General features: G+C 43.9%; 3 protein-coding genes across 3 annotated transcripts; all 3 read right to left on the bottom strand.

Annotated features, from left to right (window-relative positions):
• Positions 1-6,623: 6,623 nt before the first annotated feature.
• Positions 6,624-7,307, bottom strand: CLUP02_03092 (uncharacterized protein; the record flags this gene model as incomplete). Its single annotated transcript, XM_049282119.1, has 5 exons — positions 6,624-6,747; positions 6,816-6,885; positions 6,971-7,012; positions 7,075-7,114; positions 7,203-7,307. The coding sequence occupies 5 exons, from the start codon at positions 7,305-7,307 to the stop codon at positions 6,624-6,626; spliced, it is 381 nt and encodes a 126-aa protein (XP_049139262.1).
• An 82-nt stretch (positions 7,308-7,389) lies between these two features.
• CLUP02_03091 (uncharacterized protein) lies at positions 7,390-9,244 on the bottom strand (the record flags this gene model as incomplete). The annotated part of the gene is made up of 3 exons (XM_049282118.1): positions 7,390-7,979; positions 8,058-8,604; positions 8,867-9,244. The coding sequence occupies 3 exons, from the start codon at positions 9,242-9,244 to the stop codon at positions 7,390-7,392; spliced, it is 1,515 nt and encodes a 504-aa protein (XP_049139261.1).
• A 1,256-nt stretch (positions 9,245-10,500) lies between these two features.
• Positions 10,501-13,175, bottom strand: CLUP02_03090 (uncharacterized protein; the record flags this gene model as incomplete). The annotated part of the gene is made up of 3 exons (XM_049282117.1): positions 10,501-10,910; positions 10,962-11,061; positions 11,115-13,175. The coding sequence occupies 3 exons, from the start codon at positions 13,173-13,175 to the stop codon at positions 10,501-10,503; spliced, it is 2,571 nt and encodes an 856-aa protein (XP_049139260.1).
• Between the last annotated feature and the right edge of the window lie 548 nt (positions 13,176-13,723).

Genomic DNA, 13,723 nt, shown 5'->3' with positions numbered 1-13,723 from the left:
TAGCGAATAGACTATTATAAAGACCTAATTATAATAAAAGTAGTAACGATAGTAAAGTAGAGGAGCTATTATTAAAAATAAGGGAAGACCTTTATAACGTTAAAAATATATAAAAGCCCCTTAGAGTCGTAATAATAAGGTATACGAGGACAAGCCGCGGGAGCGGCTCCTAAATAAAAGGAATAGTAAGTATTTTAAAAGCGGAACTAGTAATAGTATAGAAAAGTAAGCGAAGGAGATTAGGAGCTCTAGCTCGAGGGAACTCCGAGGAGTATTTCGAGAGGTATAACGGGGCTACGAGCCTAGGGCGTTAGAGTTATAATATAATACTTAAAAAGCTACTTAAACTTACCGCTAGAACTATAAATCGTAAGCTACTCGTTTTATAAAACTCCGACGTAATAAGAGTACCTAAAATAGTATTTAATAAAGAGGGGTTACTAATAATAAGTTAACTACGGGCCGCTTAATAAAAAGACGCTTTTATAAGAGATAAGTAATAGATTAAAAAGAACTAACGGCCTCGCTTAGCTAAGAAGAAATAATAATAAAGCTAAGTATATAATTTTAAAAAGCTATTATACTATAGCGGCCGCGCCTACGTACTATTATATAAGGGGCTAAGGAGGGAGGTTATTAAAGTATATTACGATATGCTTATAGTAAGATATTATAATATAAAGCGGACGATAGCGCTACTAAAACGCTACTATTACTAAGATAGAATAAATAAGGATATAAAAAGTTATATTAATACTTATATAATATACTAGCGGACGAAGCCTTGTTATTATAAGCCGTATAGCTTATTACGCCCCCTACTTACCCTAGTTAGGCTATAATAAGAAATATCGCTAGACTTTATTACGGGCTTACTTATATTAACTACGCTAATTAAAAGGCGCCCCTACGACGTAGTACTCGTTATAGTAAACCGATTTACGAAGTATAACGTCTATATTATTACGAGGACGACCCTTATAGCCTAGGGATTTATAAACTTCTTATTCGTAAAGATCTTTACTAAGTTTAGAATACCTAAAAGGATCGTCTTTAACAAGGGGTCGTTATTTATAAATAAGTTTTAGACTTATCTCTATTACTTTTTAATAATAAAGAGGCGTCTTAGTACCGCGTTCTACCTATAAACAGATAGTTAAATAGAACGGTAGAACTAATATTTAGAGTAGTACCTTCGCTATTTTTATACTTAAGATTAATTAAATTAGGCGCAGCGTCTTTACTTAGCTAAGTTTATATATAATAACGCCTAGTACTTAGTAATCCGTAAAGCGCTTACTAAGGCCCTACTTAGGTTCTTACTTACGTACCCTATATCGATCTTAACGGGGACTCGAAATAGTATATAGAATATCTTAGCTAAGGAGCGTATAGCCTAATTACGAGCTAACTAAAAAGCTTTATAACCCTTTATATAAAAAGCACGCGAGACGTATAAGTAATAAGTTAATAAAACTAGGATAGATATATTATATAAAATAGGTAACTAGGTACTATTATTAAAAAAGAATATTAAGAGGTAGCGTCCTAGCCGGAAGTTAGTTAATAAGTATCTAGGCCTATTCGAAGTTAAATTAATAGTTAGAACGGCGGGGGTCGCTTACTAACTAGATATATTAACGTAGTATAAAATATATAATATGTTCTATATATCCTTACTCGAGCCGTATTAATACTATAAAGAAGCCCCTTAAAAGCCCTTACCTATCGGGGATATAGATAGGGAGCTACTTTATAAAATAGAAGATATTATATAATATAGAGGGCCGAAGAGGAGGCGATAATACCTAATCCGGTAGAAGGGATATAGTAGCGACGAAAATACGTAAGAGCTAGCTAGGTATATTAAAAACGTAGCGTTAATTAGTATATATAAAGAACGAGTTTTAATTAAGTAGCGCGCCCTAGCTCCTAAGGAGCCTAATAACGTAGTAAACTAGTTATTAATAACGAAAAAAAGGGGCTATATAGTTATAATTAAGTAGCGTAAACGCGCTAATTACTAACCGTTTTTTTAATCCTTACGACGCGCAAAAGGACTACCCTTATTTATAAAAGGACCGCCCTTATATATAAAAGGGCCGCCCTAGCTATTATCCTAGGGGTCGTTATAAAAAAAATAATCTCCTTATTATTAGCGAATTTATAAATAATTAGCTACGAATACGGAGCATAGGCGGGGTAATTATATACTAGCTAGAATATTATTAGAGCGGCGTACTTTATTATAGATAGTACGAAGTAGTGCGATTATAATATCGTTATAAAATAAAAACGTAGCGCGGGAGGAGCTTATAACTACTTTATTATCGTTATTATTAATAACGGGGGTTAAGCGGGCCTCTTTATTAGCGTACTTAAGTACCCTTTGCGTATTATTAGCGGCGATTCGGTAGGTCTATTAAAGCTATAAAATAATATTAGTAACCTAAATAATAATAATAATAGAGCGATAACGGAGTAATAAACCTCCGAATTATAAACGTCGCTATTAGAAGCGAGTATAGTATTTTAAAAGGTTCGTATTATAAATTCCGCGGACTTAGGGACCTAAGACGTTATTAATATAATACTTAAGAAAAGCGACGGAGTAGTAATAGCGCTAAGCGCTTATTATATTTTTATAAAAATAGTTCTGCGTAGTATACTTAATATAACGTACGCGAGATCCTAGAGAAGTATTAGATAAAAGAGCGAACTAGGGGCTATAAATTACTAACTTAGCTAATTATAATACTTAGCTTTTAGATCGAGCGCCTTGCGTATAACATAAGTAAAATAGAGGAGCGGGCGTACTTAGCTAACCCCGATCTTTTTAGCGTTCGCTTTTTTCTTTTTTTTAATAAGAGTTTATAATAGTTAGTATAAGTAGTGTATAAGTAGTAATATATATACGAGGTTAGGGTAAGTAAAAGGGATATCGGGCTTTTTAGGTAGACTACTACCGCGGCCGCTACTAGGTATACTTATAGTACTAATAACCGTTCTATTATTAATAATAATAACGCTACGATTAGGGGCTATAATTATACTAAAATAAGTTAATAACGACTATAGAACGACTTTAAAAAAGACTTACTTAGGCGCGGGGAGTATACGAGAATAGGGATTTAGAAAATATTCGTTAGCTATAATATCTACGTAACGAGGGAGTAGCGTAGACGCTAATAAAAATAAGAGACTATATATAAAAAGGATAACTATAGATAAAAAAAAAGAGAAAAGGAATTCGGAATTATAATAGCTTAAAAAGGGGTTAATATTAGTAAATAAAAATAGGGTAATAACCGTTTAGGTATTAGCGGTCGTAAGGACGGCCTATAAGTAAGAGTAACCTAGGTATAGAATTATAAGGCTATTATCTAGAATAAGGGGTCTATACTCGGGCCGACGGGCGCTACTTATACTTACCCTCGTACTATATATCTAAGGACCTCCTAGGTAAGGGATTAATATAGTATATATAAACTATAAGCGGGCTTCGGGACGAAGCCTAGGGGAGGGAGTATCTTATTAAGCCTTACTAATTAAGCCTCGTTAGTTAAGGGATAGCTTAAGGGGATATAAAAAGGGGGACTAAGTAATAAAAGAGTAGCTTAGGTATATATAGAGCGCTAGTAGTATACCTCGAGGGAAGGGCAGATTTTAATAATTCCTCTTTTAGACCCTAATAGTAATTAGCCTCTATAAGCTTCTTCCCTATGTTATATACCTATTAATATTACGGTATATAGCTAAAAATCGTACTTATTAAAGCGCACTATAGTATTAAAAAGGTAGAGAGGGCATATTAATAATTAAAAAGGGCGTTTAGAATTATTAAAAAGGAAAATCCGGATTTTACTAATAACGAATACCTCTAAATAGCACTTAAATACTATAACGATACTATAGGGCCTAATGGACTTATATTAACGTTATTAATATTTAGAGTATATTTAAAAACGACCTTAGCCTTACTACTATTACTAAGTATAAACTAACGAGCCTAAGTAGTTAAAAAAGTAATGCGGGCACTGCGCGAGGTAAGTATAAAAAGGTAAGTTAATAAGGTAATTACTATATATAATAGGCCCAATATAGGGGATAATTTAAATATACCGCTAAATTCGGATATATAAGTATAGTGCGAAATTACTTAATAATAGGCTAAGCTATATAAGTTAATTTTTATTAACGAGCGCTTTTATATAGTTACGAGAGATCGCAACTAGTTACTTAAAGTATTAATTATAATAGTTAGACTGTACTATAAAGATCCTAACGAAGTAATTTTTAACTTATAAAAAGAAAAAGAGCTAGGGGAAACTATATAACCTGTAGTAAAAGTATAAGAAATTATTCTTAATAAAATCGTCGTAGTAGTATTAATAAACGACGAAGAAGAGGAAATTGCTAAAAGGGTATTAATACTACTAGCGAGACGTCGTAAAAAATTATAATAGTAAGCCTTAACGTAGCAATTTATTATTAGTAACAAGGTAATTAATACTTTTTATATAGTAAAAAAAAAAGCCGATTTCGAGCTAGCGGTTAAATTACGTAAGAAAAGCGTAATTATAATTATTAAAAAACTATATAAAGGATTAGATCTTATTAAAGTAGATACTTTTTGTAATTGTGGGGTCTATCGATTTATCTTATACGACCTAAAAAAAATGTATAAACCTCTATATATTTAAATTATAAATAGTTTATAAGATTAAAGGGAAAAGAATACCCTAGCTATACGAGAAGTTTAGATACGTAATTTAGGGGTATAGCGACGTTAAAAAAGCGACGCTACTTATATAATTACTTACTATATAGTACTATAACTAACGATTAATAATAGTACTAATAATATTACTATAGAAAAAGGAATACGAGATTTAGAGCCGTAATATTACCTAGGCTTATACTTAATCGGCTATAGGGCTTATAAAGAAAATCCTAGCCTATTTATTAAAAGAAATAGTTAGTAAGTACTTAAAAAGCATAATTATTAAAGTGCTTAAGCTATTATATAGGCTCGCAGAATTGGGTACTTATTAATAGGCTACTTATTACGATTTTTATATTAATTAATTATTAATAGTTATTTTTATATACGACCCGTACTTACTAATTACGGAGTATAAAGGCGACTAATCTAGGATTATTAAAATATAGACTAATAATATATTAAGCCTATCTGATATTAACTTTATAAAGAAGGAGGATAAGGAGCTCTAAAAAGCGGGCTTTATAATAAAACTAAAAAAGGTCCTTATAATAAATACCCCCCTAGTATTTAACGGCGGGATTTTTATAATTAAAAAGGAAACTATTATTTTTTAATAAAAGGGGTAGGGTAAGAAAATTAACCTTATTAATTTAAATATAACTAATATTAAGAAGTAGTATAAAGCTAAGCTCGCGCGAGGGGTATATATTATAAATATTTATTAGCTTAAAGTAATTTTTAATTACGCTAGGGTAGTATAAGTTATAAATCTAACTAAACGAGACGTTAAAGTACTTAATAAGCGGCTTAAGTAGTAATAAATAAATCTCGATCGAGGTCTTGTTTATTACTTAATTAACTTTACAATTAATAAGCTCTACGTCTTTATTAATAAGTTATTTACGAATAATAATAACCTTATTTCGTAATTAAGGTATATTATTATCCTAGTTAATAAGAGTATAGACGAGAGCGAATTTACTATATACGGTAATATAATTTATTATTTATTAATTAAAAGTAAGTAGGTAACGAGAAGTATATTAGTATTAGAAGTATATAGTATAATTAATAGCGTTAACCTCTCTTATATAATTTTAATAACGCTAAAGAAGATTACTAATTAAATTAGCCTTTTACTTATTTTAATAGTTATTTATACCGATTCTTACTCGTTATATAAATACTTTATTAAATTAGGAACGATAAAAGAAAAGAAGCTTATAATTAATATTATAGCCCTTAAGTAATTATATAAAAGGCGTAAAATACTCGAGATCCGTTAGATTAATAATAAAAATAACCTCGTAAACGCTTTTATAAAAGTAGTACTAAATAAGGGATTAAAGTAATTCGTAAGTAGTAAAAAAACTATTATATAAATAGAGGGATAGGTTATATAAAAAGAGTAAAGAAAAGGGGGAAAGGGAGACGACTTAGTAAACGGGCCCGAGGTTAAATTATACCTCTAACCGTAGTAGTTAAATTAATAAAAAAAAGAGAAAGTTAGTATTAGATTAGAAATTTAATTCGACTGCGGTATATAACTAACTACGTAGGGGCTAATTAGGGGCCTTATTTATAATTATCGTAACTAGCCTAACTTATAGTTAGAACCTCTTTTTTATACTTATTACGTAGATATTTATATAGTTTAATTAATCTCTTTATTAACTACGGTTCGAACTAACTACCCTATAATAGAGATACCAACAGCGTATACTATCTCAAATCTCTTCGGCTAAATCCTGCTAAAGAAGTTTGATGCTGCTATTTGTCCCATTCCGCTACTTTCCAGGCACTTCAATGTCGGGCTCAAGATTTGACGAATCGGGCTTGGTGCTCCCTTTCTCACAAGAAATCTCGTCGCTCGTAGCACAGGATTGATGGTTCACCCTTAGTGGTATAAAAGCTTGCTCCAAGCTATCTTGACGAGCCTGCCAAGCCATCGCGGGGCGAGAAAGAGATTCCTGAGATGCACAACGAGTCTTTTGGTCGGGCACGTCATGAGCGGCGAGGCTCTAGATCATGTCCGAATGGCTGCTAAACCAGAGAGGCCCTCGTGCCATTCAGTCATTCAGCCTTCTACTCATATTCCGGGCTGAACATGCTACAAAGCTTGAGAGGAGACTTTGGAAGCTTAGGGGGTTTTGATATGTCTCATCCGTGAAACATCAGGAGTGTAAGCGTATTCTCCCACTGTCTGCCATGTCAGGCTTCATGATGTGGCTCAAGCCTGTCCACCGCCATGATAGGCTTCTACGCGGCTGAATGTATCAAGCGTCACTCGTCTGGCATCAGTATGATGGTTTTATAAGTACGCGGTGTTGTTTGTAGACGAAGAATACATGTAGGTTGCGGCGGTCCGCTTTGCTCTTCTAGGCCGATCTAAACAGATGGCAGCAACACAGCATTGATAGGAGAAAGTAAACCCATCTTTTTCAACCGTTTCAGTACATCCATCTATTTAGAGCACCCCATCAGTAAGAACCCATAGCCTTCTGAACATCAAATACATGTAACGACATCCGATGTATTGTGTACCAAAAATGACCTCGCAACGCTCAGCCAAACGTGACATCGTACACCATCATATCAAACACGGAAGAACTCATTCCTACTATACACAGAACCCTCTCCAACACCCCATCCTCCCACAACAATCAAGGCGGCACCCAACCAAGCTCCTCGATAGGCCACTGAATCCAAAGCCGATGATCCTGATCCAGCACAGCCCACGCCCTCGAGATCAAATGCGTAGCCCACCCCTGAAGCCACCACTCATTCTCCAACCTCTTTAGCAAAATACAAAAATGCGAAAAGATCGCCACAGCCTCCTGCGTGTGCCCGGGACTCTTCAAAAGCGGCAAGAAATCCTCCGCCATGAGATACTTCCACACAAACGCGTCCGTGATATCCATCCCCCTCCCGCCGTCCCACAGAAACACGCTCAGCGTCCGCCGCAGCTCGTCGATGGCGCGGTTGTATATCGGCAGGAGCGCGGCGTCGGCGCAGGTTTTGTTGACGAGGCGCTGGAGGTCCGCGAGCAGGTCGGACTGGATCTTGGACTCGTCGCGGGTGTGCATGTAGCGCTCGCGGCCGTGGTTGAACATTGGGGTCAGGGGCCCCGCGTAGGTGTGCGGGTCGAGTTCTTTGAGGAGGGAGCGGGTGCCGCGGAGGAGGAAGAGCCAGTCTGGGAAGGAGGACTCGCCCATGATGAGGGAGTCTGAGGATTTGCGCGGGCAGGCGAGGGCTTTTGGGGAGGTGTTAGTCCTGATTTCTGTAGATTTGTGTGAAATAGGGGTAAAAGGGTGTGAGTGACAAAACGAACCAAAAAAGATGGTCAACACCGAGAACAGATACAACTTTTCACAATTTTCCCCGTCCAGCGCACCCATCAACCCCATAGCCGTACGGCTCGCCATCTGGTGATACGTCAGGGCCCGGCTGATAAAGAAATCCCGCCTCTCGGGCCTATTGTGCGCGAGGTGCAGCGCCGACACGCTCAGCAGCGCGCGCATGACGTAGTCGCACTCGAGCGCCAGCCGGACGACGGGCACCTTCCACATCTGCCGCACCACGGGGTCCGTCGAAAGCGTGTTGAAGGCAAAGGTTGTGAAGTTGTGCATGAGTTCCAGGTCGATTAGGTTAAGGGAGAGGTCGTCGATGCCTCCGCCATTGCCGAGGCTGAGACCACCACCACCGGCCCTGGCCCTGGCCCCGGCCCCGATGTCGTCGCCGTTGATGGGCCCTCCCGGGGTCGAGAGGCTGCCCGGCGAGCGCGGGACGGATGAGGAGGAGTGTCTTTGGGACTGGAGGAAGTCGCAGGGGACGGCGTGTTTGATGCAGTTCCTACATGAGGGTTTGTGTTCGTCGCACTGTGGGGGTGGTTCTTTGTCAGTTTGTCTCGGTGCTTGGGGTCACCTATTGCGTAACAAGGAGAAAATCGAGTAAGAGGGTATGGAAAATAAGACCAGACATGAGATTGAGGGAAATGAAGTGAGATGTGATGGTGGCATCAATGAGAGTGTGTGAGAAAGCAAAGGGGGTGGGGTGTATGTCACAACACCAACACCCAGGTAGAAAAACACTCGTAGCAAACGATTTGCAACGCAAAGAATGGTATACTAAAGAACTCACTTTAATCTTTCGGTTCTTACACGTCCTACACCCCGTCCTCGACTTGGGATGCGACCGCCTCGAGACAACAGTCGCGCCAGTATTCGCCGTAGCAGCACCGGGAGTAGTTGTAGTAGTACCACCAGGCGTGCTCCGCCTCCTAGCACCAGCACCCGAAGCCGAGACCGTCGTACTCGTCGTGGACGAACCACCAACGCTGCTGCTCGCCGCCAAAATACTCCCCAACGGCATCGCAACGCTAGGCGACTTGGTGGTGGTGGTATTGGTACCACCAGCAGCAGTCACCCCAACACCACTGTGAGGCGTCGTCGCCGTAGCCGTCGGCGTCGAACCCGGCGCCGAGGACGGGCCGCCGGACCCATCCATCGGGCTGTCCATCTTTTACCGTACCGTGCCGGGTTACGCGGCAGCCCAGCCACTTCGACTTTGGTCAGCGGCGCGCAACTCGCACACAGCAGCCAAGCAGCAGCCAACCAGCCAGCAGTCTCCCCCCTGGGGACGCTTAGGCCGCCGCCGCCGCCCCGGAGTAGGTAAGCAAAGGGAATGTGAGAGGGGCCGGTCACAACCCGTGTAGCGATCGGCGGGTGCGCGCGACGGTGGCGGAACCACGGTTCGAAATGCAAGAGTATGACCGAAGCCTGCGCAAATTCGGCAAAGCCTGGCTCGGGGCAGAAAAACAACGGGGACGCGGATTTTGGCAAGAGAATGGTGGCATGAAAGGAAGAGGAAGGAAACCAGTTTCGAGGGACGTGGTTGGCGGCGGCCTCGTTTTTCTCGGATGCAAGGGCTACGGGGTTCCGAATACGAGAAGGTTGTTGAGGTGTGCCCGCGGTTTCGCAAGTAAGAAGAGCGGGGATTGGCTAAGCTCCGCGCGGGCCGAAAGTCAGGTCTTCTCTACCAATATAAAGAGGTGGATGCTTCCGCCTATGTTCTAGATTAGCAAAGATGATGGAACTACTAGATAGTCCTAGGTCGCCGAGGCTCTCTCGTACTGGCACGGATTGGCATACCTTCCTCAGATCACAGGGAGGCCTTAGGCTCGATAGCGGTGCTCGAGTTTGTCAAGTTTCACGTCAAAAGCTGCAACGTTCATTGATCCATTCCATTGAGACGATCTATCAGCGCTGTCTGCTCGCCTTCTACTCATGCTCTCTGTTGAGACCCAGGCAACACGCTTGTCTCCCTTGGCCCCTTATCTCTTCCGTTGCCTCTCCACGATTGAGCCGCCGAAATGTCGCGGGCTGTACCTTTCCTCTAAATTACCATTCTTCCCCTACGGTGACTAAACAACTATGCAATGTGACCGAAACCATTAGCAAAAAGATTCCCATGCCGCCGCCATGATGGGATGAACGAAGCATTTTCTCGTCCTGCGTAAGTCAGAAGGGGGTGTCAAGGATATTCGCGTCGATTGAAATTGGAAGTTTTCATGAGTACGTCGTGTGAATGGTTGATGAGGAGTAGGGAATTCGTTCGAGAAGCCGAACGTGATGTCTCTTTTGCTTGCTTTCGCGCACGTCGGGAAGTGTTGCACGATACCGCCGGTGCCAAAATAAACGCCACTAATCGTCAATGGCATCCGCTCCTCAGCGCTGACCGCTGTGGGCTACACCGCCCGTGCTGTGCTTGCCAACTTATTTGGCGTGCTTCTTGAAGGCAAGAAGCTCAGACAGGCTGCCCAGCGGGCATCCGTGCTTGAGGAAGTCGTGCTGAAGAAGCTCGTCGGCAGAGGCTCTGCTCTTGACGTCTACGCACAAGCAGACCGACAGGAAAGCCTTGAGCTCCTTGCTCAACTTCTCGGGCTTCTTGAGTCGCGGAGTACCGTTGGTGGCAATCAGGTAAAGAGCCTTGAGGGGCTCCTCGTTCAGGTAAGGCGGTTCAGATTCGATCATCTCAATAGCCATGATACCCAGAGACCAGATATCAACCTTGGGGCCGTACTCCTTCTGCTTGACAACCTCAGGGGCCATCCAGTAGGGCGTTCCGACCATGGTCGCACGCTTGGACTTGGTTTCGGTGAGCTTGGCGCAGAAACCGAAATCGGCTATACACTTGGTTAGTAGGTGCGCAAGAACGGGTATTGCGATTCACTTACTAATCTTGACATTGCCACGAGCGTCCAGAAGAACGTTGTCACTCTTGATATCGCGGTGAATAATGTTTTGGGAGTGGAGATGTTGCAGACCACGGCATGTCTAGATCCTGTTAGTATTGACCCGCTGGTGTCATATATCGGTGAATCTCTTACCTCCAAGCAAATTGTGGAAATCTGCTCCTCAGTGATGCTGGGGTTGTTATCAATCACATCCGTCAGAGCGCCACCCTCCATGTACTCCATGACGACCCAGAGCTCAGCGTTGTTGTTTCGCAAGAAGGCGTCCAAAAAGTTGACAATGTTGCGATGCCTGCTGTCCTTCATGACCATAATCTCGTTCACAATCAGCTCTTTCCTGGGCTGGTGAGCAAGATCCATCTGCTTAATGGCAACTTGAGCCTTGATACCCTGAGCACGCAGGACATCACGGGCAATGGGAGAAACAGCGGTTTCCTTGACCTTGGCAACGTAGACTGAACCCGAAGCACCCTGTCCAATCTTCTTTTGCTTGGAGTAGGAAAGGTTGGGGTCGTCCTTGGATACGGCCTCCTTGAGCTTGGCCATAACCTCGGTTTCGGACATGGTGGACATTCGCACATCTTGCTTGCGTTCTTGCGCAGGTGGCTTGGCAGTGAGAGCTGCCTCGGCGGCCTTGACGCCATCGCTTTGAGGGGCGGCGGGCTGAGCCTTGGACACGTTCAAAGGCTTGACAGGAGCGGGCAGTCGAGACGGTGGCGGAGCCTGAGCCTGAGGAGGTTGCCTCTGCTGCTGGGGGCTGCTGTTGGGATACCGTTGCTGCTGGCTCGAGGGCTGGTCTTGCCGAGGCATGCGCTGGCCCTGGTTGGGATCTCGCATGGAACTGGAGCTTTGTTGCGAAGTCATCGGGGGACGGTTTGGCGTGCCCGCGGTGGTGGGCGGCGATGGTGCCGGGCGCTGCGCACGCAGGCCATTGACTTGCTGCTGCTGTGACGGCTTGGGTGCTGGGGGGGCTGCCCTCGAAGGGTTGTATCTGTCTGTTTGTGGGATGGAAGAGCTGCCGCCGTAGCCACCAATCTCTTGTTGGGCCATGGGCGTCTTGGTTTTGGGGATGGAAGCGTTGAATACTTCTAGGTCCCGCCGGTTTTGCTCCTCAATCTCCCTTTCTCGGGAACGCTGCGCCTCAAGCTGCTTCATGCGCTGCTCCTCGCGAGGATCCGGCTGGTAGTTGGGAGCCATACCCTGCATTTGCTGGCGCTGCTGCTGCTGTTCCGTGGGCGAAGGCCGGCGTTGTTGGCCTTGCGATGACGGCTGGGTATTGTAGCTGGGTTGACGCTGGGCCTGAGAAGGCGGCATAGGCCTAGGCGGCGCAACTCCTGCACCGCCGCCGCCATAACCAAGCTGCTTGTTCTGCTGGCTGCTGGCGGGAGGCGTGGGTGTGAGGCTGGAGTATTGCTGGGGGTTCTCGGCGCGCTTGGTCAGGTCTGAGTAGAAGTCGAGGACCTCAAAGACAGCCTGGGGGTTGCGCTCGTAATCCTCCTTTGTGATGGCGGATGAGTTGAGGAGCTTCGACCATTCGGGTGGCAAGCCGACAAACTCGCCAGTCTGGGGGTCAAAACCAACGTGGACTGCATGGGAGAAGTTGGTGGGGTTGCTGACACCGCCCATTCCAGGGCAGGCGCCGTAAATAAGATCAATCCATTCGTACAAGTCGTCGTCGCTCTTGACACGGATTTGCAACGTCTTGGTCTGGCCATCGTCCTCGCCGGGGCTGTTTGACGAGCCGCTGGGGTTTCTCTTAATCTCGAAAATGGTGCCAGCGGCCTCGACACGGCCGACGTTGACGACGTCTTTCAGGAAGAGGGTATACGCGACCTTGCCACCCTCAGTCTTGTGGAAGTCGAGCGACTCTTTTCGCAGGATGAGGTATTTCTGCTTCCACGGGTTGATAAAGTTCTTGGACTCCTTCACGGAAGCCCAGCCCTCCTTCTTGACAGCGACGCCTCCCATGCCATCGTTCTGATTGCTCTGTTGGCGGGCGATGGGGAGGGAGATTGTGGAGCCGGTGTAGGTCGAAGTCGCTGTGCTCCGGATAGGAGAAATAGCCATGTTGGCCATGCTGCCGGGTAGGGTATTGCTTGGGGTGAGGGCGAGACGAGGTCGATCGGTAGGTGGTCGTGGCGCCGGGCCTGGGTTCATGAACTGGCCGGACGAGTACACACTGCGTTCGTTAGCCATGATTGCTGCGCAGCGTGGGCGACGGCGGCGGGCGGCGAGGTCTGCATGCGACGAAGACGTGGGAATGAAATGAGAGAGAGTCGAGGTGGTGGCGACAATCAAACAGCGACGAAGAGCAACAGAAGGGGCGTCGCCGGCCGAATGAAGATGATGCTGATCAGGGAAAAGGGGGTGTTTTTTTTTTTTGCCGGGAAACAAGGCAGTGGACGGGTTAGAAGAGGAGAATAAGATGTGGAATGGGAAGGACAGCGCAATTAGGAGGCTGTTGGTGGTTGACAATCGGTGAGGTGCGCCATGACAGATCGAGACGAAATGAACCCCACTTCTAGCCTCGCTGAAGGAGTCGAGTCGCAGCACTGGGGACAGAGGAGAGCGCTGCGCAGTGAGTGTGTGTGTGTGTGTGTTGGCTGATTGATGCACATGCACGTACAGAGTACCTTAGACACACACACACACACACACACACCGTACGTTTATCCGTACACGCAAAGGGAACAACACACTTGAATTGCTTGTGCTCGTGCTTGTATGCTTAAGCTGCTAAGGTG

This window comes from Colletotrichum lupini, chromosome 2 (assembly GCF_023278565.1).
Source record: "Colletotrichum lupini chromosome 2, complete sequence".
In the NCBI taxonomy this organism is placed as follows: domain Eukaryota; kingdom Fungi; phylum Ascomycota; class Sordariomycetes; order Glomerellales; family Glomerellaceae; genus Colletotrichum; species Colletotrichum lupini.
This window is presented reverse-complemented; position numbering and strand designations above follow the sequence as displayed.